The 25,632-nt window shown below is 33.3% G+C and overlaps 3 protein-coding genes across 5 annotated transcripts; 2 read left to right on the plus strand and 1 right to left on the minus strand.

The window, feature by feature from the left end:
• The first annotated feature begins 5,970 nt into the window (after window positions 1-5,970).
• Window positions 5,971-11,567, plus strand: LOC102624314 (uncharacterized). Of its 2 annotated transcripts, none has more exons than XM_025098495.2 (10): window positions 5,971-6,327; window positions 7,532-7,706; window positions 7,798-7,956; window positions 8,514-8,585; window positions 8,668-8,751; window positions 9,335-9,386; window positions 10,003-10,051; window positions 10,144-10,281; window positions 10,976-11,095; window positions 11,188-11,567. In XM_025098495.2, the coding sequence occupies exons 1-10, from the start codon at window positions 6,128-6,130 to the stop codon at window positions 11,321-11,323; spliced, it is 1,185 nt and encodes a 394-aa protein (XP_024954263.2). In that variant the 5' UTR covers window positions 5,971-6,127; the 3' UTR covers window positions 11,324-11,567. The 2 variants fall into 2 exon arrangements, with proteins under 2 accessions (XP_024954263.2, XP_006478264.2); XM_006478201.4 differs by having other exon boundaries at window positions 5,973-6,327; window positions 8,514-8,607; window positions 8,681-8,751.
• A 460-nt stretch (window positions 11,568-12,027) lies between these two features.
• Window positions 12,028-16,818, minus strand: LOC102623835 (uncharacterized). Its single transcript, XM_006478200.4, has 10 exons — window positions 16,516-16,818; window positions 15,783-15,821; window positions 15,402-15,528; window positions 14,909-14,970; window positions 13,903-13,970; window positions 13,548-13,597; window positions 13,153-13,222; window positions 12,789-12,912; window positions 12,483-12,599; window positions 12,028-12,302 (listed from the first exon to the last, which is right to left on the minus strand). The coding sequence occupies exons 1-10, from the start codon at window positions 16,768-16,770 to the stop codon at window positions 12,198-12,200; spliced, it is 1,017 nt and encodes a 338-aa protein (XP_006478263.2). The 5' UTR covers window positions 16,771-16,818; the 3' UTR covers window positions 12,028-12,197.
• Window positions 16,819-18,216: 1,398 nt separating this feature from the next.
• Window positions 18,217-24,346, plus strand: LOC102623554 (putative methyltransferase At1g22800, mitochondrial). 2 transcript variants are annotated; one of them, XM_015530240.3, is made up of 12 exons: window positions 18,217-18,436; window positions 18,733-18,813; window positions 19,091-19,169; window positions 20,820-20,961; window positions 21,064-21,133; window positions 21,241-21,288; window positions 21,877-21,941; window positions 22,037-22,115; window positions 22,466-22,553; window positions 23,164-23,228; window positions 23,382-23,471; window positions 23,857-24,346. In XM_015530240.3, exons 1-12 carry the CDS (start codon window positions 18,260-18,262, stop codon window positions 23,986-23,988), a joined length of 1,116 nt encoding a protein of 371 aa, XP_015385726.2. In that variant the 5' UTR covers window positions 18,217-18,259; the 3' UTR covers window positions 23,989-24,346. The 2 variants fall into 2 exon arrangements, with proteins under 2 accessions (XP_015385726.2, XP_006478261.2); XM_006478198.4 differs by lacking the exon at window positions 21,241-21,288 and having other exon boundaries at window positions 18,219-18,436.
• The last annotated feature ends 1,286 nt before the right edge of the window (window positions 24,347-25,632 follow it).

The following is a 25,632-nucleotide window of genomic DNA, read 5'->3' on the forward strand; positions in this document are numbered from 1 at the left end:
CAAATAATGCATTATTAACTATTATTAGCTCTATTATTATAATTTACTAATTAAAAAAATAGATTTTTTTAGTTAAATGTAGATGAGCGTTTGAAAATTGCAATCTAATAGAGCAAAAAATAATTTCTGCCAATTTCAATGAATACAGACCCTTTTTTTTATTATAATTAATCATTAGAAATTTCATTGTATGCATGTTGGTATTTTTATAATAGCAGTAATTTATATACTTTAATGTTGGTATCTTTATTGGACACATTATTTAAGCCTTCGTTAATATTGTAATACCCGCGAGACTTAAAGAGTGTGTGAAAATGTTGGAACATTTCCTTGGAAATGACAGTAGATACATGTAATTTAGGGTCTTAGGCATTTTATGTACGTGGGGTCCATATAAGTGTGTAGCGAGATATTTTAGCATGAGGGAAACGCACACGGCCAGATTATGTTAGAAATTGGCGTGAATCATGGTGGTGATAGAAGACTTGGGGACCACAAGATGAAACTAATTGAGCACAAGTCAATCACTACATGGGAGTTATCTTTCAAGATCAAGCAAACAATTTCTTTGAGATTTTGTATTAATGTTGGTGTGATCTTTGAAGATCAAGATACGGTCGATTTGGTTTATGGAGAGATACTCAAGAGATAATATTCTATATTATCATGAAGAGTTACTCATATATATGAAGGCTTAAAAGATGGAGATTTGATAAGATTGGACACGCTTAGCAGGGAGACATTCACATATTTTGTTAGAAGTCAGAATGCAAAAGAGATAGTATTTGAGAGTATCTTTGTTAACCTTTCTAGGGTGATGTCATTGGGCTTCTTGTATTTTCTGTGTAAGTCTATTCGTTAGACTTCTTATATTTTCTTTATAAGTCTATTCGTTAGACTTTAACGTGAGAAGAGGATGCGTTCAAACTATATATTTCTTTAGTGGTTTGTTAATCTAGTCTTTATGGGACTAAAGGTCATTGAAGCAATAGAGGGATTTTACATCAAAGACTAAAATATTGGAATCATTCTTTTATTTGTGAGACACTATCTTTGGTCTTTTCGGAAGAAATAGTCGTGTATTTGCAATAGAGAGATTCTATAAAGAGGCTATATATCATTGATTTGGAAGTCTTACTCAAAAGAGGATGCAAAATATGTGTAGTACACATAGAGTGTTCACTTGATAAAATTATAATAAGGTGACGACAATCACTCCGAGAAGACCTCATCTTGTATGAGGTTCCAACAGTTTATAATCTCTTAAACTTAGAGATTTATCTGATATCTAAGGAGCATAAATATGTGGACATAGGAATTTGGACCTTAAACCACCTAAAAAATATTCTTGTATACTTTACTTTTATGCACTTTATTTGTATGTATTGGTTTATTTAATTAGCTTTAAATTAAACTTAGTAAACCCACTAAAATTTGATCTATCATTAATTATGTCTATTCAACAATTGAACTGCTGATTACTATAATAACATTAGTGAAATTATTTTTTAACTTTTCCTCTTAAAAAAAGAATAAAGAAAAATATTTGTTATTTTTTTAATGCGTTGGATGAAAGATTTAAGATCATATGAAACATAAACTATCTTTAAAAAAAAACGTGCATTCTTATTTTACAATGATTATTATTAAGATCATTAAGAAATACAATCACTATTAATAACTGAAAACTTTTCAAAAATAATAAAAGAATATAAATTTTACTCTTATTAATTCGTGAGTGCAAAAACTCAATATATATACAAGTATTTGAAGTAAAAAAGTTTTTTTTACCACAATATCAACCACCACTTCGGGCATAACAAAGGAAATAAAGTCAAAGAAAAGGAATCTCAAATTCATATTTTCCTTAACAAGAGTAATGGAATGGCTTTCTAAATGAAAGAAGTCCATGGCAATATCAAAGGAATAAAAATAAAATCCTTCAGTGAACATTTTCTTACAAAAGATCAAAGAAAGGGCTTTTATTTTTAGAATTCTTTGATCAAATGAATTTACTTATGGCTTTTTCATGGTTCCCAAAAAAAGTGCACATGGAAAACAATTAGAAGATTTCTTTGATAAACTTCAAAGGAATACCTCCTGAATTGTTGCTTGATACTTGGATCAAACCGTAAATCAAAATCAGTGATTTAAATTTTTCGAAAATTGCTTGATACTTGGATGAAACCATTGTTGAAAAAATAGCATGTATATATGTTATTTTGAGGGCACATTTTGAGTGGGTCTCATTTAACGAAAGTGGAAAATCTTGTGAGGTTCGGATTCTACTCCGTTGATACTTCAAAAGTATAATCTTATTTTCTCTTAATGGGGCTTGGGTGAATGAGAAATTGTCTCTCAAAGTTCACCCTTGAAATTGAAAATTTGAAAGGAAATGAGGCTTATCCCACATGGGAAAAAGAAGCCTAGGGATTAGTGTTTATATATAAACACTTAACCATGCATGAGTAAGAATTATAAGGATAGATGCTCTCTCCACATGCCTGTGCACAGGGGGGGTGCAAATCCAAGACCGATTTGGTTGAACTCGTGTGCGCCCGCACATCCTGCGTACGCAAATGTCAGCCCAAAATCATCCATGCAAACTTGGCACGTTTTTTATTTCCTTTTGAATTTTTTATTGTAACAGTTTCACGTTTTGAATTCAAAGGATTTGTAATAGCTTTAACAATTATTTCTTAGCTATTATATAATTCACGTGTTTTTTAATTCAATTTTGAAATCAATTCATTGAATTGATTTGGTTGTTATAACAATTAAATAAAACATATTGAATTCGAAAATTCAATACAAAGCAGCTGTTACATCCTCACATGAGTATAAAAAGACACCTCCTCTTCTGTTTTTTGGACACTCGAAAAATCAGCACAAAGCACACTTGTTTTTCTTTCCTCCTTCTTCGTTGTCTGTTTTTCTCTAATCGAGTTCGATGTTGTGGTTCGCCGGAATTTGATGTTGTATCCTAGGAAACAGTTACCAGCAGACCTAAAGCACTCCAGTAGGTGGTAAATCTGTTTTAAGGATATTGCCCTGTGCAGGCCTCGGGTTTCATTTTATTTTTTTGTTTCGGTTTCCTTTCTCTTCTGTTTTGCTTCTATTTTCATTTGTCATTTCCAGTAGCTGATTTTCGTTGTTTAGCTACTGTATAAATTATTATCTCACTAAATTAAAATCAATGATTTAAATTTTTCATAAGTAAGGTGTGATTCCAATTTCTAAAAAATTTCCTTTGTTAGCTTGAGAGAGGATGATAAGAAGCAAGTAATATTGATGGAACTAAAAAAATCAATCAAATGATTAATTGTCCCCATCTTAATTAATGATTAAGAGAGATTAGTTGTCGATCAACATAAAGATTGATTGACTTAATTTTTACTACTCAATCCTTATTTCCAAATAATGTTAATTGTATCTTTTTCTTTTTCATGTTTGAAGTACTTGTATAAATTGAGTCTTTGTGCTCACAAATTAATAAGAGCAAAATTTATATTTTTTTAATTTTTTTTTGAAGAAAATGAAGAACAATTGAAAAGGAATTCATATCTTTCTCTTCTTTTATACCACCATGCTTCGGAAACCCATAGTAAATTTTGTGACTATGCCAAAACCCATGAATTTGAGGATTCCCAATCCCGCTCTCGTACTATAAAAACTTTTCAAAAACAATATAAGCAATTTAAATTTCACTTTTTATTAATTCACGTTTACGACAACTCAATTTAGTATTTGAAACATGAAAAATAAAATGATATAATTAACATAATTTGGGAATAATGATTGACCGGCAAATATTAAGTCAATTAATATTTATATTAATTGACAATCAATCTTTTTTAATCATTACTTAGGATAGAGACAATTAATCATTTGATTGAATGTTTTGATTTACTTCATTCTTATCGATTATATTAAAATATCAACCTATTTAAATACTAAATGAATACCAAAGTAAATACCGTATATAATTCCCTGCTTCTGTTAAGACTGTAAAGACAAAAAAAAAAAAAAAATGTTGTTGACTGAAACAAAATAAAGTGAATTACTGGCACTTCGAGGTTATAGCTCCTCTGCACAACCATTGATTAGTTCAAAAGAATCGTACACACTCTTATTCATTTCACTTTGTTCTTAGAAAGAAATTGTGATAACAAAAATCCATAAAGTAAGGACTGATATCCGATCTTGAACATGAAACGAGCAAAAAACAAGCACAATATAAGAAAATACAAACCGAACAAGATCTCACCAACGACTCCACTTATGATGCCATGCAATTTGATCATCAAGATGCCACGTCCATATCCCAAAGAATTGTATCAGCTTCCAAACAAGAGAAACTGACTAACGGAATGAGGTTTAGATGGATATTCTTCAAATAATTAACGAGGGTCTAGTTGTTCATTGAGCCAAACTTTAGATGTTACTGTCTTTTTCCATTTTATTTTAGGGAGAATAACACTTTTGAGTATTTAATGTTTCTCATTTTTATCAAATAAGTCACTAATTTTCTAATTATCCATTACATCTTTGATGTTAAAATGCATGGTAACAAAAGAACAACATCTTCTGAGTTCGTTTACTTGTATACTCTTGTTGTAAATCTCATGTGATGTCTACTTAAACAGAAAAAAAGAAGGGGTTTTGTATGTCAAATGGTCACATTTATGTTGAGTGAATCAGTCTTGTCTTTTTTTTTTTTTGTCTTATCCATCCGATATCCGGTGACTATATTGGGCCCCGATTATTCTGGATTCGGGTCGGGTGCCAATAAAGTCCTCCCAACGAGGGCGACTCCTAGAGGACTCGAACTGGAGAATAAACCCAGTCGAACCACCTAAGAGATTCAGTTGGCGCCAGCTGAACCAACACCTCGTTGGTGAATTAGTCTTGTCTTTGAATTGTCATTTTTGTTTTACTTGTTTCTTATTGTTGAGTAATATTATGTAAGCATTAGTGAAAATTACTTTGATCTCTTTATGTTAGCTAAATTTGCTTGCCTTGTGTGATACTGTGATTTCTTGATTGCACATCTATAGTCCTTCTATTTGCAACAATTTATCCCTAAATAGTAAAATTTAAACGTTAAAATCCATTAGGCACTCGGATCTTCTATTAATATCATTTTTTTTTTCTTAAGATTTGAAGGATCTAATGACATGTGACACTAACACTAACACTACTGTGTAGGTGAGATTTACTTTGTTTTTGTCTTCACCATTTTATTTTTCTTCAAATCAAAGGACTAACTATTACATATTATACTGTAATTCATCAATACATATGCTTTGGGGCAAAGAGTAAATGGTGCCTTAAACAAAAGATTTGCTAAAAATTTCAAACTTTTGTCTCCTAAATTTGATATGATTATCAAAGATTCTCTTCATATGAACCCCAAATTTTAAATATATATGTGTTGACTGATTTTGAAATTATGCATTCTCTTTGCAGCAGCCGTGGCTAATCATATCTGCAAAAGTTTAAGGTGATCAAAGAGTATTTTTTTGGAGACATATTAGAACTTTTTTAAAGATAAATTAGGAAAGTTAAAATGAAATATCATGAGAAAAATTAATAAATAGATCTTGGCCATATAATATTATATTGCCACAAACCATTCGATTCACATGAACCATTCTTTCTTTAATTTTCTTTAACAAATTTAATTATCAATAATACTATACTCATTCAAATAATTGAGATACTTAATTTATATCCAACTTATAGTAAATAATATAATATTATTTGATTGGTTCAAGTAATAGTTGGTAATTAAATTTTATTATTTTTCATTAAAATAGTAAAATTCGATTAGCCATAGTTAAGATACAATTTAAGTATCTCAATTAAATAAATATAACCTTATTCTTTAACGATATGACATTATCCTTTAATCATATTACATTACTAGGTACAATATAATTGTACGGGAATTTATAACACGATTACTTCTCAAAAAATTAATTATTGTCATCTGTGTATTTTATACTAAATTTTAATGGATGGGTTTAGTTAGGGTTTATAGAAGTAATAAAATGAATTTCAATTTATTAAATCCCTCCCCTGTCCTTTTACCCAGCAGCAAAGAAGAAACTTTGCAGGTGAGAGCATGAAGTTCGCGGTGAAGGCGCTGAGCAGCGGCAAGGCGCGGGCAGGAGTGGTCCATCTGGGCAGCTGCCCGAGCCCAATTGAGACGCCTTGTCTTCTTCTTTCAACCCGTAAAGGCCTGCCCATTTTTATTTCCCCTGACCTCCTCTCTTCTCTTCCTTCTCCGGATTCTAATCTTCTGCAGTTCAGTCCACTCCATTTGTGAGTTTACTGAAATACCCATCTCTTTATCTTTTCAAAAAAAAGCTCTTGCATAATCTTTTTGCGTTTTGACTTGTGAGAAAGATTTGTGGTTATTGCACTTTGCTTCTTGTGCTCACTTTAGCTTCTTGATTGTTAGATGTTATAAAATTTAGTTTTGATTTTTTTGCAGTAGTAGATTAGTCAGTATCTTTTTTTTTTTGAGAATAGATTAGTCAGTATCTGTTTGTGTGGTTACTGAAATGTGATCAACAGTGCAGTTAGTAAAATCTCTTCGGTGTAAACAAGAGGTCTAGGCTTCGAACGCCACTCACTGGATTATAATAATAAAAATATGTATATAAATTAGGTTACTTATTCATGTCTTTTGCTAGTTAGTGTAGATATTTTGCAATTTTTCTTATGGTGAAATAATTTTATTCAATATGAATCCTTGGACTCCCCAGTTTCTAAGGAGCAGGGACTGTGCCTAGTGTTAACTGATGACTGATGTTACGGGCATGGTGACCACTATTAGGATCTCTGAAGTCACCTGGTTGGGAATGATGCACCTAGTTGGGGATGGACTCCCATAGCTATGGTGGTTGTGAAGTGTTACTTGCGGAAATCCAATATTGGCTAAATAATGTAAATCTTAATGAATGGTTTCTAAAGGTGAGTTCTACCCCTAAGTTTGCCACATAGAGAAGGGGCAAGTTCTACTTTGGTTTCTTCTGGAAGGGAAGTTTCAAAGAGGTGTGTAAATATAGGCCAGGAGGCTGGCTGGGGAGACATGACTCCAAATTTCGATAGGTGGGTACTTCTTTAAAGGGGAATGAATATTTCACTTGTGAGGGGGGGTTGGATTGATGCTTTCATATAAGTAAATGTGAAAGAGGGAGATTGTTGGAGTTCAAGGGAGAAGTTGAGTGTCACATTAGGAACAATAGTGAGCAAAATGAAAGGCTTCTACGCTTGGTTGGCTTATAATTCATCTGCATAAACTCTTGGCTTAATTTTGTCTTTTAGTTATATATCAATCTCACTGAATGTGCTCTTAATAACATGCTTGGATCCCAACAGAAACCAGTATCAGACCGACATTATTCATTCTTGGCACTAGTTTCATGTGATTATTTTAATTTTTGTTTTGATGATTTTCCCCGCAGAAAGAGGATATTTATATATCAATGAGGTTTCTTTGTTATTTTGTGTTAATATGCAGCTCAGAAGGCCCGTCACCGAAAACAATATCAAGTATTGGAGGTCTCCACCAGATGGTTGGTCTGCATGAATACGGATTTGCAGCCGTAGCAAGAGATTCTATTCAATGCCTCCCAGAATGTGGTTCGACTAATAAAACTGGAGCATCTTTTGAGACTCCTTGCGGTCGCCGTTTGGTACACAATCTAACTTCCATTAAGTTACTATCTTATTTTTCCTGTAAAATCATGTTTTGCAAGTAATTTTAATTTTATAATATGCTTGCAGATTAAGCCTGTAGAATACATGGAAATGATTACTTCCATGAAGCCAAACCTATGGGCCACTTTGGCTGATGAGGTACCTGCATGGGCAAATAATAAGAGGAACAAGACCTCAGTGGACCGAACTGTGAAGTGGCTTGATGAATGCATTGCAAGGAGTCCGGTAAAATATAGTCACAATTTTAGCTTCTGGCCCTGATAATTGTTTTCCTCTGAGTAATATAAAATGATACAGTACTATGGTCTATGAATTTTCTGATAATCATGGTTTTCTATTCATAATATAGTTTTTAGTTTTGACTTGATCCTTTATTTTGGTGTTTCAATGTGGTAGATAATATTCCTGTGGGCACATCAGACATTTAGCAGCCATTAAACTTCTATGACTTCCAAAATTTTTTATATCAAACAGCTACTCTTGAAACTTGTGGGCATGTAGATGCCTTTGATTGAGAGGCATGCTTAATAACGTGTAATATTTTGCCTAATTTGCCAACTGTGAATGCATTATAAGAATACTTAACGGCGCCTGAGAAGTCTTGGCTGACCGTTTATCTTACTTATTAATAATTATTATTTTTTTTAAATTTGAGCAATAATCTTTATCTTTGTGTAACTGATATCTGAACTTTGTACATATTATCTTTACAGCTTTTTGACTATATACTATATGTTTAAAATTCACATATGTCTGTGTGTATACTCATGATAAGAGTTTAGGCAGGTGGGGCTGTTTTTGGATCCATTGTTGGTGGGTCTAACATTGAAGAACGGAAACGATGTGCCCAAGAGGTAGCTGTAAGAAATGTATCAGGTATTTACATGAGATCTTGATGTCTAAGAAACAGTAAGTTAATTTAACATTGATGTGAAGATAATTTATGCAGGTTACTGGATTGGAGGCTTTGGGCTTGGAGAGAGCATGGAGGAACGTCCTTCTCTCCTAAATGCTGTCACAGTAAGTTAAATATTCTTTATATGAAAGATTCAAGTTTTTCCCTTATTCGGGCAATGAATTACGGGAAGTGTAGTTTAGAAGAAAAGAAAGAGTGGAGATTTAATTCACAGGAACTATAGATTACACACGAGAAATAGACTGCCCAAAAGTTCATTGAAGAAATAAATGGAAAAAGGAAAGAATTGTGTTATCCAATGAAAAAAAACTCCTAAGAATATTAAGTCTATATTGTGTAAAGAAGCCCAAAGCAAAGCTGTTCCTTGCTTCCAAATGCTGCACAGTCAACATAAATTCTCTCTAATATATTAGGAGCCTTGCAACAAAAGATCTTCACTGCAAAAGCCCATTCAATCACAATGTAGAAATGATTGCCTGTCAGAATAGTTTCACATTGCAAGTTTAATTTAGATATTATCAACCATAAGTAAGCCACTTTTTCCTGGTGATTTTCATTCATTTTATTTTTCTAGAGTCGTGCTTAATGAATCTGTTTCTATACATTTTAGGGACTTTTAGCTGTATTAATTTGAAATATATTATACTTTCACTGATGATATCTGTAATGGTGCTACCAAATGCTCAGGATAATTTACCTAAGGATTGGCCACGCATGATATGTGGGCTTGGATTGCCAGGTATCATGTTCACCATTTCTATACTTCGATCTTTTATTAGTCTATTTATTGCCCAGAAGTCATGTCTTATCTCTAGTTGCTTGGGAGAATTTTGTCACAACTGGTTGCAATATTTTTTATTATGATATGTTGTTCATCATTTTTACAATTTTCTATTATTGAATGCTCCATTTATTCCAAAAGAAATATTTGCAGTGAAAGAAATTTGTTGCGTAAATATTCTAGTTTCTAACGTTTCCAGAATTTCATCTGCAGAAAGAAATTAAAGGGAATTTTTTTTTTGATGTTTTCTGTACAATAGAAAATTTTGTATGTCAATTAATTATTAAATGTTCAGATTGAATGTCAATTTCCTGAGTTACTTGAAAGAACTATTTCACATCTTCGGGAAACATTGTTTTGACTTACTTAAAAGAACTATTTCAGATCTTGAATGCAAAATATTTCATGGGACAGCTTCTCATAGCTGTGAATTATTGGTTTGAATGTATTTCTGTGGCAAGATGATTTTTAGAGTCGTATATTGGCAAATAAATTTTTCTTGTCTGCAACTGAGTACCCTTAGCTCCCTTTTTTTCCTTTTCTTTTAAAATAAATTTGTCTTGACATCTTACAGAGGAGGTCCTGCAGGGGGTTGCTGCCGGAGTGGATCTTTTTGATTCGGCGTATGTGGCTCATTACACTTTGTATTTTCATCACATCTTTTCCTCATGAGGATCTGTCACTGAAGTCTACGAATTTCATGATTGTTTTGCAGCTATATTTACCATCTTACAATAGGAGGCTTTGCACTTACTTTTCCACTGGACAGAACGGAGAAAAATGATTACAATTATCAATTGAGTGATCAAGGAAGTGATCGGACAAAGATAAATCTAAGAGCAACAGTGTACAGGTGAATGATTTGATCTTATTATTCTTCAGGTTCTTGAAATAGGAGCCTTATTTTCGTGATTGTTTCTGCAAATATCTTCTTCTCCTATTTACCTTTTAAATATCATTTTCATTTTTATCTGCACATTAGGTAGTTTTTCACTGGATTTGAGTGCTCTGCCCAAAGTATTGCTTGAGTCTCAATGTTTCATTATCTGATTCAGTAAACTACAACTTACAAGCCGCTTTTATCTATATTTTTCAGCAAAAGAGAGAGTTTTGGTCTGTTTTGTTTCATCTTTTTTGGCTGGTTTTGAGATATGTTTGATATATCAATGGCTCCATAGTGTGGAAAAGGCATGGGACTCTTGTAAATTCTTATAAAGATTTCTTATTTGCCACTTCCTCCTTATATTTTTACATTCTGATTGAAATGTCAAAAGAACTCCTGCTTGGACAGCTAAATTTAGTTTTCGTCAGTAGATATAGGTTATTTTTTGTGTAGAAACTCAGATAATCTCAGCAAAAATGGGCCTTTTCCCTCTCCAACTCTTGATATTTTGAGCTTTTATTGTTCTTTTAAATGCAGCATAGAGGCCTGAGTTTGGATTTTGGTGACTACATATAGTTTGTATGTGACTTCAGAAAATCAGAATTTAGCTATGTTCTCTAGCAAGATTCTCACGACTTATCTTCATGCTTGCTTCTTGTTCCAGGAAAGATGCAACGCCGATAGTTGAAGATTGTTGCTGCTATACATGCCAGAACCATACTAAAGCATACATCAATCATCTTCTCAATGTTCATGAAATGTTGGCTCAGATTCTTCTAGAAATGTATTATTTTCTTCACTTTGAGTGATAATAAGAAAGGTAACAGTTGTAATATGATAAATATACTAATAATTGTGAGTTTCTTTGATGCGCAGACATAATACTCACCATTATCTGGGCTTCTTCCGATCAATAAGGGAAGCAATAAAGGAAGGATGCTTTGAACAGTTTCAAAAGAAGTTTGTTCAAAGTAGGCGTGAGCATCTTGCCGCAGATGTTGTAAGCGTGTGACCTGTCCTTTCTGAATCAAATTGTTAGTTACACAGATATCATTCATATGTAAGGGATACAGGATGAGGGCTTGCAATTGATCACACCTACAGTTTTCTCATGTTTTATATCTTAGTATTTTGGACGTATCCATTTCACATGGATGGTTTGTCCTTTTAGAGGCACATATGGATTGTTTTTGACTAGTTACCTTTGGATTCCTGACCCTTTATCATCAATGGAAAATTATATGAACTTGATGTAATAGGAACATCTTTGTCCTTTATTATGAATTCTGAACTTGACGAAAGTTTCAAAATTTTGATTTCTAAGTACCCAAGAAACAGATTTGGAACTGAAAAAGTCTCACGTTTTGGTCTTTGAAAAATCTGTTTTGGCTGAATGTGATGGAATTTTAGATTAGAAATCGTTAAGCAAGAAGCATGAGCTGTGGATGCATACCAATTTTGAGAGGAATCACAAAATTTTTTAACATTCTTAGCTAGGGATATTATTTCATCATTCATGTAATATCATATCAAGAGACTACAACAGTATCCTCAATTAAGAAGTTTTATAACTGTTACTAGCGTTTGTTAACTTTTTTCTTTTAAAAATGCAATCTATCATTCTTTCTTTTATGCCAGTCCGTTGGACTTTGGTGCCTAAAATGATAGCTTGATATGAGCCTATCGAGAAATAATGATTAACTATTACTCAGCAAATAGAGATAATTATGCTTGAAAAGCACAACCCAGAGCCATCGGCAAACACAACCTACAGGGCTCATTATATACATATAGATACATGTTAACACCAGAAAACTTTGTTTTAAGACATGAAGTAGATAGGTGTAAAATTAGCTTACATTGAGTAGAGAATATTACGGAGTAAACTACACAGGGGAAGGGGAAGCTGAATATGACTGGAACAAATAAGATAAGATCTTTTTGTAGTCACCGATTTGAGTACTGGTGTTTGGATCAATTAGATAGGGCACCTGAAAAAGTTACAGCAAAATTTCCATTTTAGGCTTCGAAATCAGAATATCAGACATGCACTCATGAAAAGACATACATGCTGTGAGAAAGCATGCAATGCCACATTTCTTGGCAACAAGAGCAACTTAAGTTCACTGAATATGTAGCTACAAGATTATTAAATATTATCTGGAACAAACCTCTTTGGATCCAGTTATATCGACAAGCAACTTTGTTCGGGAAGACCCGTCTCCCACATTCTGAAGGATGTAAGGAAGCTCCAATTCACATAGTGCCTCACGCACAATTCGTGCATACTGGGAATAATGTAGAGGAAAAAGGCGGAAATGATTATGCATGGCATAGGAGAAAGAATAAGTACAGGAGAAAAACATGTTGAAGAGGTATCCTGCACTATCACCTCATGCATAGAGAATCTATATATGTGTGGTAACCCAATCATGTGAAAAGTGAAATTATTATAGGAAAAACATTTTATTTCTTACTGGATTGTTCTCATATGAGAAAAGTTCCAACTTTTTGGAAGGGGGGTCTGGCCTGGCCTTCTCCCATAATGTCATTCCTCTACCTGCTCGAAAAATTGTTGGCATCCATCCCGTCATCAATGTGCTGCATGACGCAATATGTTGAACAAGACACACAGAAAGAGTATTGAATATTAGAGTTGAACAAACTCTTAAAACTAATTAGCGAACCGAGCAACAAATTTGGTATCAGCCTCAAGGATAATATTACATGAGCTCCTAATCCCTGGCCAATACACTTTCATGCTAATTGTGATTCCGGAATTCATGCTTGGAATGTACACTCCTACAGAATATGAGATTTTTGCAAACAAATGTTGAGCACCTTTCCAACAGCCCTGTCGAAGGGCTTCTTCCTTTACCATACTGCTGAAATAGGTAGTTGACAATATCACCTATAAAAGAAAAGTAAAAAGGAGAAAAGAAAAAGAAAGAAGAATGCATTAAACAAAACTTTAAAAGTGACAAACTAAGGTCAACAAGAGCATTAACATAGGATAGATATATAAAAGCAACACATATGGGTTCATTGATAATTAAAAAGTGCAAGTTCACCAAACTAAATCCCAAAAATCAAGAAATGAAAATTTCACTTTTTCCATATTTTGTCATTATTGTCCTCGGTACAGAATAATATAAAGCTGAAGCACTCATAAGGAAAAATGAAAGGGAGTGAGAAATTCATTTGTAAAGGAATTGTTATCAGTAAACACAACGTACCACTCTCATACATTGAAACACCAGTATTTGGGTCAATCAGGAAAGGGAACCTGCATTGAAATTTTCGTAACTGTACAAAATATGCAGAGAAAAAGTGAAACAATATGACAAATAAAGTGAATAAAACAAATGATCTTTTGCAAGAATAATGCATCTTTGAAATAGTTCAAGGAGATCCAGAGCATGCATATTCCTGAGTTTAACCTTCAAGATGATCCAACATGCATAATGACAGTTGATAATTTATCCAATTCTTAAAAAATTTCCTCAGGAGAAGTGCGGCACTAACTTATCAAAAATAAAACAAGCAACAGCTTCGTGATAAAAATAAAAACTAAAGGGCAGAACCACATACTGTTCTTTCCCGCCTAATCTTCTGACCATTTCTCTATGTCTAATGGAGCCTTTTGGACAAGGAAATACCTGTTCATACATCCACTAAGCTGACATCAGAAAAGCCAAATGACAATTAATCAGCGGGTAGATAAATATAGTTGTTTAAGGAAAAAAGGTATATTGATTACAGAAGAGTTCTATACCTACATTCAAATTTAAGCAGGCAAATTCTTTTGCAAAGTTAGGCAAACACCACAAAGCTTAAATTTGTCTCCCTTTTTTTTCTTTAAATCGCAATAGAGCAACCTGATAATTAAATTAGAGTAGGCTAACCAACCACATTATTGCAAATCTCAATATCAGTGATCAAAGTCAAAATTAGACTTACCCAGTCCAATGTCCAAACTCTTGAACAGGCAGAAGAATCAACATAATATAAAGAAAATTAAAATCTACTTGACATTACATGCTCCAATGGCATGTGCTTTAAGGCCTAGGTGAAAACTGGGTAATCTTCAGCCTAGACGCACCTTTAACAGCTATGCTAGCAGATGACGTAAAAGTAGCCAACAGAAATGCAAGAGGACACAGTTCTATCATACTGCAACATGTTTATGGTCATCACCAACTCCTTAGGCATTCTCTGCTCACTGAAATCCTTGTGGTATATAGAGCAAGAACAAAAAAAGTTCCAGGAGTTGAGGTCCTCTACTTTTATGAAGTGAAAGATTGCTGCATTAGATTCATACTATTTCAGTAGTCCCAAAGGGAGAGAGAGGAGGACATGTTTTGCTTTAAATATTAATCCTAGGAGATTCAGGGAAAAATAAAGTTTCTCCCAAAGTTCATGATAAATCATGAAAAAATTTCTGCATTGAGCTATCAAAGTAAATGGCCAGAGCATAATAGACTAGAAAGCAAAGAGAAATTAACTGCTCAAAAAAGGGCCGGAAGAGCAACTATAGAATATTGGAAATCAAATGAAATAGCAGAGTTCCAATTTAGATTTTGTGCCCATTTCTCACCTCTACAGAAAGATCTAGCTCAGTTATGGCTTCCCGAACCCTCCGGCAAAAGGGGCATGCCTCTGTTGATAGAAGATGTTAATAAAGCTCATCTTGGGACTTTTATAATCCCTATGGTCTATGGATATTAACTCAAATTTTAAATATGCAGTATGATAATCTTTATTAACTCAAATTTTAAATATGCAGTATGATAATCTTTGTCTCATGTATAATGACTCAGCCAGGAGTCTCCTTATCTTAAAAAATATTGCAACATAATATGTCTTGGCTAAGATGTTGAGTGCATCTTAGCGATGACATTACAAGGGTTTAGGGTTTACGGTCCACATCAAAATTGATACTCCATATTGTCTTGATAAATGGTTTAAATCATAAAGCTAATATTCCCATATTTTTAAACCAACTGCTATACTTATTCTTTTTTATCATGCATGGGCAGACGAGCATTGGTAATAACAAGTATTGATTGTACAATCACTAAGAAGTTTACCAAATTCAAACAGTTGCAAACGCGTGGGAGAGTCTGAATTACTGATCTCTTGGGTATCTGAACCCTCTGATAATGATCTTGATCCCCATGGTAATCTTGCCAAGGTAGACAGAGAAGATGTTGCCACCTATTATTTAGCAACAAAAAAAGAGGAATGGGGATCTGTTAGAAGATTTAAGTTGTTCGGAAATTGAGAATCTTTAGAATTACTTCAATGAAATATTTATGCAAGCATGTAAAGAATTCTCCCCAGCCCCTGAGTGCACAAGTAGCATGCAAATGATACCTTATGTTATTAAGACATAAAAGATTGGAAATCCTCTACGATCCGCCAGCACTCTCACTATGAATGCAAAACAAGAAAATATCTAAAGTAAATACCTCCAAAGTGTCATTTCGCTCACGAGAAGGATCTCCTCCCTGCAATGTAACATGAACACACTAGTGAAGTGAAGGAAAAAAATCATCAAACTACTAATATCATACCCTAATATGTCATCCAAAACTACTAATGTTTACTAATATTCTTGAAAATGTGTAATTGGAAAATATAAGCATAAAACTTATTAACACAATTGATCGACCAACTTTGGACGAATAAGAGTATCCTTCTTGAGAATATCAAATGAGAAACAAAATCATATGAAAATAGAAACAGCTTTAGTATTGTTCATTCATGACTAGTTATTGTCATACAGTTTATTCGTATTAAGAGGCATATTAAGTGTATGCACAATGAAGCCCCTGATATCATAAGCTACCGAATACAAGTGGGCGGATAGTTGGTAAGCATTAGCTACCAAGTAAATTTACGCACTTACCCAACGCTGTTGTGCTTTCAAAATTAAGCAGAATCATCAGCACTTGCACACATACAAGTTCTAACGTATTCACTTCAATCAACCCTACGACCTGAACTCTTAGATAAGATAGACGTAAAATTAAGAACCTTGCTAACTTTCTGTCAAATGTTCAAGCATGTCAACAACTAGAATCAGTTCAATTTTCAATACTTAAACGAGTAAACAAGAATAAATAGAAGAATTCAGAAGACCAGTGATAAAAGTTCTAATTTTCACCGTTTATATTCGACAGAGAATTCATTCATACTTACAGAGAAGAGCTTGAGCAAGGGACAGAGAACAGACAAGAAAGAAGTTGATGCACTGCCACTTTTACTTTCACTTGAAGCATCACCTACTTGGCTGGTACCTGCATCAGGGTCTGCAGACTTTGCATGGAGTCTGTTTCTCCCAGAAACCCAGTTCCCATTTCTCGAAGATCTGTGCGAAAGTGAAGAGAAATTGTGAGCTGGGTTTGTGGAAGAGAAGAGTACGGACTGAGAAGAAGCCAGAGATATCAATGACATGCTTTCAGTTTCAAGTGGTGAGGGTGTGAGCTGCTTAGCGATTTTAACTACTCACTATAAAAAAAATCCGGTGGATTGATAATTTTATTTTGTTTTTATTTTGGTATATATTTGTAATTTTAGGATTTGTCAGGGGCCAATAAATTAAAGAAAATGAGCAGTTGTATTTGCATCCTCTTTAAATTTTTAATTATAAAAAATTCATTTTATTTTTAATAATTAAAAATTAAATTTAAATTGAAACAATTAGTTAATTAGATCCTAATTATTAAGCATCGGTTAAACTAACAAACAAGATATAGTTAAAATCTGATATTTCATAAAATTTATTGATTATAAAATTTGTGTTTATTTATCATTTGAAATTTATTGAAGTAAAAATTGAGAAATTTTGTAATGGATTAATTTTTTTTTGAAAGGAATGATAACTTTCAATCTTTCAACTCTGTGAATAAATATAGAGGATGGGTTGGTATGTCATCTAACCACAATACAAAATAAGTGTGATCGAATCTAACTTAGTAAGTGCGTAGTGAGTAAAGCCATTATTGGCTATTGGAGTGTGTTGTATCTTGACTTATTTTAGCCTCTTCATGCTTCTCTCTTGGACAAATTTATTACTTCCTGTGAACCAGTCTCAGCCTTTGTTTTCATCTACTTCTAGCCTCAACTTGGTTAACAAGTCCAAGAGAGAATATTATATATATATATACAATGAACCCCGGTTCTAGTTCACAGGAAGTAAATAGTTTCTAGTTCACAGGATAGCCATTATTGGTGGCTATTGGAGTGTGTTGTATCTTGGACAAATACACAGTAAAGCGTATAATCAAGATAAACATCCTTTGTTTTCATCTACTTCTAGCCTCGAACTTGGTTGCTTCAGCTTCTACGCAATCAACTTTATCGAAACATTTTGTAGGCTTTATGGCTGTTACTATAAACTTGCCTTCAGAATTTCTAATTACAATACCCAAGCCTACAAAATTGCCTCAGCTTCAGCTACTGATAATTGAGAACTTCCCTTTTTGTTCTTAAAAAAATACAAAATTCTATTTTCCACACGCTGTTTGAATGTAAAGCTCTCAGAAAACTTAGTGACTCGTATCTTTTAGAGACGAAGTAAAAGCTCTGAAGTATAAAGATTTACTGTTAGCTGTGGCTGAAAGAAGAAGCAAGATTGAACTGGAGCTCATAGTTGCACTCTGTTGGAATATATGGCAGTCAAGCAATTGATTAGTTATTTAAGGTTTTCTCTATTTTCAATTTAAAAAAGTAATGTGAAATTTTTATAAATAAATTTTGAGAAGGGCGTGGACTTACACATTTTGGTGGGGGAAATATCCAACCCAACAGCAAATTGACATCATGCTCCTTTTAGTTTACTTTAAATACATATATTTTATTTAACTTTCAAATATATACAGAAAGGTCCTAGAGCATAAGCAACTATGAAATTGAGAACCGAGTTCACTGCTGAAATAGCAAAATGAGAGCGTTCGGTGCGTTTCAGAGAAGTTCATTGCTATTGAGAAGAAGAAGAGCAAACAACGAACCGTACGCTCTGGTTCCCTCCGGTTCTTTCTGTACGGACAATGGATTCGAGACTACTAGCAACGGCAGCTCAAGAGTCAGCATCTTCGATCGCCACCTCAAACGCAAACAAGTAAGTTCAAATTTAAAAGATTGAAAACAAAAAAAAAAAAATCCTTAATTTATAACATTTCATCAGTAATAGTTAAAGAAATTTGAAATTTTTGGCTGAATTCGCTTTTCAATTTATTAGTATTGAAGAAAACAAAGATTTTTTGTGACTTTGAGTTATACGACATCGTATTAGCTGAGCAGTCGCAGTTATATTATGCTTTTGGTTTAGTTTAGCATATGTGTTAATTGTATGATAAGTTTTAGGGTTTAGAGAGCCTCAGTATTAGCTCTAATGTTAGTTGCTTCTGGTGGCAGCGGGATCGAGCTGCATGGTTGACGCGTCCAAATGACTCTTTTGTAGATGCTGTTGCAGAGAATCTATTAGATCGATTGGAGGTACAAGTTGTGCTTATAAGTTTATGTTCTTTGATATCTCTATCATTGTCGTTGCTATTATTGTGATAATCTCTTAAAAAGGAGACTTTGTATATCAATGCTTTAAATCTACGGAAAATTGGTATTAATCTTCGATTATGTTGCCATGTTTGATAATATTTCCTAAAAGTGCTTCTTTACTCTTTGTTTTGGTCTCTCTCTCTTTTTTTTTTTTTTGTTCTTTTGATAATCCTGGGTTGTTTTATAATGAGTGAGCCATGTGCTTGCTTTTTTGTAGGATTGTAGGAAAACATTTCCTACGGCATTATGTTTAGGGGGTTCTATGGAGGCTGTAAGGCGATTGTTACGTGGCCGTGGTGAGAATAAATTTAACAATTTACTTTCTCTTTCAGCTTTGTAAACAGCTCTTGCTAATGTTTTGGTATGATGATCTTTATTCAATGATAGTATATAAATCGCAAGGATGTGGTTGTTTTTACATAATGCCTTACTATTATTTAAAAAAAAAAAATACAGTAGTTTTTGAGTTGGATGCTGTTAATACGATCAGCAGATGGGAAGCAGTGCTTTTGTAGAATTTTAAGATGCTACTTATCCTGGGATATTGCTGTTAAGATGGATCTGTCAGAACTGAATGGAAGCTAAATATGGTTCATAATATTATGGGAAGAGTTGAGCAATTATCATCTTTTACGATCTTATAAGAGGAAACATCTTAAACAGTCTTCTGTATATAATGAAATAAGAAAAAAAAAAAAATCATATTGGTTGTATATGTGCAAAGATAACTTCCTAAAGCTGTAACTACATTGCTTATGGTTTATGTACTTGATGTAGGACAGCTTGGTGAGTTTACTTGTTAGCTATCTAATGCAATTTAATGAAATATTTGGACACTGAAGGATTTTGTAGAATGGAAAAGACTTAATATCTTTTGACTTACTGTTTGTGCATTGTTGTGAAATTGACATAGTATTACACATGAGTACCTGAGTATGATTGTATACCAATAGGTCAATAGGTCCTCTTTGGGCTGCTAGATGTTGAAATAATTGAGGCAAAAATATTTTATTCAATTGTCTGCTTGTGTCATTGTTTGAAAGGGAACTTGTTTTTGGGCTGTCAATGTTACTTATTTGTTAGTTTATTTCTAGGGTTTTTTTGTTAGGGATATTCTGTATTGGATTTCATTTCCTCTTGGCTCTGTTATGGCCTCTAATATAACCTTTTCATCTGGTCTTTCTCTTTCTCATTTCCTTCCGCTCCTTTTTTTTTTTTTAATGCCTTTGTTGTCTCTTCCTATCTTTGCTTATTTCCTGCTTCTTTATCAGTTGTCCTGCAGAAAGAAAATTTTGAGTTTTGGAGGTGGTTTATTGAAACTTTGAACCATAGGGTAACCACTGAATTGGGGATAATGGTAAGAACCAGTAAAGAAAGACTCTTTTTAGTATTAAAAAGTCAAAATCTTCATCTTGTTAGGTGAGACTTATTTGGAAATTAGAGCATACTGAAGAAGTGAAAGCAAAAGCTACATAAATAAATTCAAATATTTTGAATTTGCATAAATTGGAATCTGCCTTTTATAAGCTTTCGCAATGGATTGTAATTTGGAACTGCTATTGATGATATTAACATTCTTGCATGTGTCTGGGATTGTGCAACAAGAGAAGTTTTGGTTCATCTTTTTCATTTTACTGGTTAGTACTTAGTTGTATGGCAGATCTTCAGTTCAAATTTTGTATTTTGAGTTGTTTCTGAAAATTTAAAACCTGATTTCCTCCATAAATTCTCTGATTTAAATAGAACTTAGTTGTATGGCGGATCTTTACTCTAAATTTTAAATTTTGGATTCCATGAGTGATTTAACTTCTTTATGTAACTTTATGGTCCTGTTGTGGAAGGATCTTGTATGCTTTGTCCTAACTTCTGCCAATGAACCTTTTGACAATGAAATCATCATTTACTCATAGTCATAATATTACTCAGAATCTTCTCTCTAATGCTAGGTGGCATTGAAAAGCTCATTATGATGGATACTTCATATGATATGCTGAAATTGTGTAAAGATGCTCAGCAGGATGCACATAATGATAACATTGAAACATGCTTCGTGGTTGGGGACGAAGAATTTTTGCCTCTAAAAGAAAGGTATGCATGTAGGTTTTTTGTTTTAGCTTTGGATTAGTGTGCTGCATGTTATTGTGGAGGAATTATATTCGCTTCTTACTTCTATTATTTGTGGATGGGAAGTTCGCTAGATTTGGCAATCAGTTGCTTGGGGCTTCATTGGACAAATGATCTCCCAGGGGCTATGATACAGGTACGCATATTTTTGTTACCAGATTAAGTGTTAATATCAAGTCTCAACTTTTCTATGCATCGATTGTCACCTAGTATTGACCTGAGTGAGTACGATGCATGGTACAGATGCAATACAAATGCTGTTGGAAGTTAAAACTCTATCATCAATGGAAGGTTAGGTGGACCAAATTCATTTGTCTTATATACAATAAACTAGAGAATGGATCTGGAGTTCACCACCATGCCAACTATAATCTTTTAATTACTTACAAGCATATGTTAAATAATTTAATCGCGGCTGTTAGTGGAATAAGATTATTATCTCCTATTGGCCTTCTGGAAAAACTACGAAGTTCTGCTCATAAAATAATACCAAGCAATTAATAAATCAATTAACTTAAAAGATCACGTAATAGTAAATAGTGATTTCTGCATATGCTTTATGATGAAAGTAAAGCAGTAATTCTCCACAAGTTGATAAGAGTAGCACTCTTTTTCAATTATCCTTTTTGATTTGTTTTATATTCTTAGATTTTGATCTTGATTTCTTATGTAATAAGTTTGGCTAGTTTTTTTATACCTTGTACCTTCTAGTAATCGTACTATGTTGCAAAAATTCAAAGGTACCGCTATTGGCATATTTTCTCTTTCTTGTCGATATACAACTACTATCATTTTTCACTTCACATATTCTTATTTTCTTAGTGCAAAATCTATGTACACGTCTATGACACATCTTCATGTTCTTTGAATTTATGACAGTGTAGATTGGCATTGAAGCCGGATGGCCTATTTTTAGGAGCTATTCTTGGTGGAGAAACCTTGAAGTTGTCTATCACTGTTATTTCAATTAAATGAAGTTCGTGCTCTGAGACATGACTTATGTTACTGATTTTTCCAACTTGACTGTCGTGATGACCAGGGAACTGAGAATAGCTTGCACTGTTGCTCAAATGGAGCGTGAAGGAGGCATCAGTCCACGGGTATCACCTTTGGCACAGGTACTTTATGGTGGCAAAATGAAAATGCCCATAAGTTTGTTTAATTGAAATGTTAGCATCAGCTCAATGCACTACTTCAAAATTTGTATTGTTGGAATAATTCATCTGTTGGCACTGATGCCTATTATTAGCCCACAACTTATCATGGAGGTTTTTGTTTATATTATTATTATTATTAATTTTTTCCATGGCAAAGATTATTGTTTATATCATTGATTTGTCTATTTGTCTATATCTACTGTGTTTCTTTGAGGGAATCATCTCTGGTCTTCTGCCAGCAACGTGTTACCTTTTTAATTTTATTTTCCTGTTTCCCGGGCATTAAATAGCACTTTGGCTTTTCTGCTTAGGTGCGTGATGCTGGTAATCTTTTGACCAGAGCAGGATTCACTCTTCCTAGTGTTGATGTTGATCAATACACTGTTAAATATAATAGCGGTAAGCATTGCCACTCTCAATTCTCTGCTTGTAAATTTTTCTTGCTATTTTCCATATATAACTGTTAGACCTATGAAAGCTTATGTTAGGCGCAAATATAAAGGGGCAGGGGCTGTTTAGTAATTTTAGGGGCAGGGGCAATTTAGTAACTTTACTATTAATTAGGGTTTAGCTATAAATAAGAGATTATGGAGTCATTTATGTTCTATGTTGAGTTTTGTGTGGTATTAGGAACCATTAGGAGTTTTGGGAGAGATTGACCTACCTCTCGAATTGTAGGTCAGGATTGATTGTTTGTTTCTTTTGATTTAATCAATAAAAGTCAGCCCTAATTTAGCCCTAAGTCCTATCAATAACCTGTATTGAAGTTCAGATATCAGTCCTTGTGTGAAATATACGTGACATACGAAGTAGCATGCGTATAAATACGGTGTATTTATTTGCCTTTCTATTTTTGAAAATAAAAGAAAATACAAATTTTGATGGTTTTAGAGGAGGGGGTGGAGGTGTTGTTAGTATTGAATTTCTTACATATCTGTTATCTATGTTAAGACTGGTTAGTCATTTGCTTGTTCACCACCTTCTCTTCTTATTGCTCTGTTTGGTGTAGCACTGGAGCTGATAGAACATCTGCGTGCGATGGGTGAAACCAATGCTCTTCTACAAAGGAATAAAGTATGGTTTCTTTCATGGATAATGATGTTCCTTTTTCTTCTGAGATGACTATGAAGCTCTTTCCCCATTAGAGAATAATCACATGTTATAAAAGGACTCCAGCTTATTTATCAATTCTTATTTGGAAATTCATTGTGTTCATCAATGAATCAGATCCTAAATAGAGAAACAGCCCTTGCAACAGCCGCTATATATGATTCCATGTTTGCAGCAGAAGATAGCTCCATCCCTGCAACCTTCCAGGTGAACTTATTCAACTTCTTCCTTCAGAAAATATTTTTAATTACATAAAATAATGCCCCTAACGTCAAAAAAATAACTGTAACTTCAATTTCTGCTTTATATGGAAATTAATAAAATTAGTTAATGAGAAAACATGTATGAATAAGCCAGGTATACCATATACCTTCCTGATTATTCAAGGAAGACATCAATTACTGAGCACATAAAAAACGTGTGCGAATTTTTGGCAGATTGAATTTGGCATATCAGAAGTTAGTATGAGTTGGTGTCTTGACAGTCTTAGGCCTCAATATCATAAATATTCAATCTGAGCTGTAGTGTAATGATGTTTTGGAAAAAGAAAATATCTTTAACTTTATAATAAATCGGTATATTTGATTTGCAGGTGATTTACATGACAGGATGGAGGGAACATTATTCACAACCAAAACCAAAAAGAAGGGGATCTGCCACGGTATCATTCAAGGATATTCATAAACATTTTGAAAGTGAAAATCAATCTGCCCAACCGAGTTAAGCCCATTCAAGCCCATTTCTAATCCAGTTCGAGGCAAGTTTCTTGAAATTAGTTTATACAGATTGAGAGAGTTGTAATAGTGTTTTCCCCTATTAGCATGTAGTAGTTTTTATTTAGATTACAATCATAGCGTTAGTTGTTTTTATTTAGATTCCGATCATAGTCAGGCATGAATAATTATCAACTTATTTACGAAAATAGGGATATAGTTAGCACAAAATTTAGTTTTTTATTTATTGAATTTGTGTCTTTTACTTTGATATTTCAAGACTATATAGTCATTTGAGACTGAAGTGTTGTTGCCTTCAATTGACAGCTATTGTGATTTCAAAATTAATCGAAGCACAACAATTTTACATACCCTGGCTTTAATAAGCCTCTACATCCTGTATAGTTTTTTTTTTCTTTTTTTGGTTATTATTGATATTATTCAGCTTAATTGCAACTCAATTTCATATGCTCAATGTGAGTGGGTTTAATTTTTAGTTCTCATGTTTTTCACACCAGAGATTTAACTATCTCAAGGCTCAACTAGGTGGCATCCCCAAAAATGAAAAGAAAAAGAAAATATTCAACTTGCTGTATAATCTTGGGGTGCATTTGGCACACTGTATTGTATTATGTTGTATTGTATTATTTTAATGCGTATATATTGTATTATGTTATATTACATTAGCACTGTATTATAATAATGATGTACAATGTTTGATGCTATATTGTATTATATTAATTTTTTGTGATTAATTTAAATTATATATTTAGAAAATAATATTTATTAGTACTTTAAAAATACTAAATATAAAAGTGTTAAATTTTAAAAATTTATCATTTTTATTAAATAATGTTAAAAATATCATAATTCTTCTAAAGCTTGTAGCCTTAATGTTTGAAAGTGTATTTTTTTTTTAGTATTTTCTAAATATATAACCTGTGAAATAAAGATCAAAACAAATAATTTAATCAAATAATCTCTAAATAATTTAATAATATAAATAAATTATTAAAATCTTAAGGATTAGTTGAAAAATCATCTTAGGATGATAGGATAAAAGTTTATGCATATCACAAGATAATTACAAAATAATAAAGTGATAAAATTGTTATAACATATTCACTGAGAAAATAACGGGTTTGGCTAATATGCTCAATTGCGCCTAATGCAGCAGTTTGGTGCCCCAAACATGGGGCTGTATTGCTAATGCTTTAGTTGAGTTTAACTAATGCGCCCAATTTTGCCTAATGCAGCAGTTTGGTGCCCCAAACATGGGGCTGCATTGCAACCCCATGTAATGAGGGGTACCAAACACCCCCTAAAAGACAGTGTGAGGACGCCATACTGAAGAACTAAAGTGACTCACGCGCAAAGCATGTGAGTCAAGTGAATCAAATGGCTGTTGATAGATTTTGTAAAATCCGGACGATCCAGACCCGAGCACCATTTACAATCCTTAAATGGATTAAATCAGTAATGCCTTTGAGAACAATATAGTTTATGCCACCGTCTGCCCAACGAACCCCGTTTAAAGTACTTTTAAAATTGTTGAGTTGTGTCCTACATTGGCTAGTAAAGGGAAGATGCTTGGGTTTATAAGGTGGTAGGTCACTCCACCTAGGAAGCTAGTCTTTTGGGTTGGATACCTAGAA

The sequence above is a fragment of the Citrus sinensis genome, chromosome 3 (assembly GCF_022201045.2).
Source record: "Citrus sinensis cultivar Valencia sweet orange chromosome 3, DVS_A1.0, whole genome shotgun sequence".
Lineage (NCBI taxonomy): Eukaryota > Viridiplantae > Streptophyta > Magnoliopsida > Sapindales > Rutaceae > Citrus > Citrus sinensis.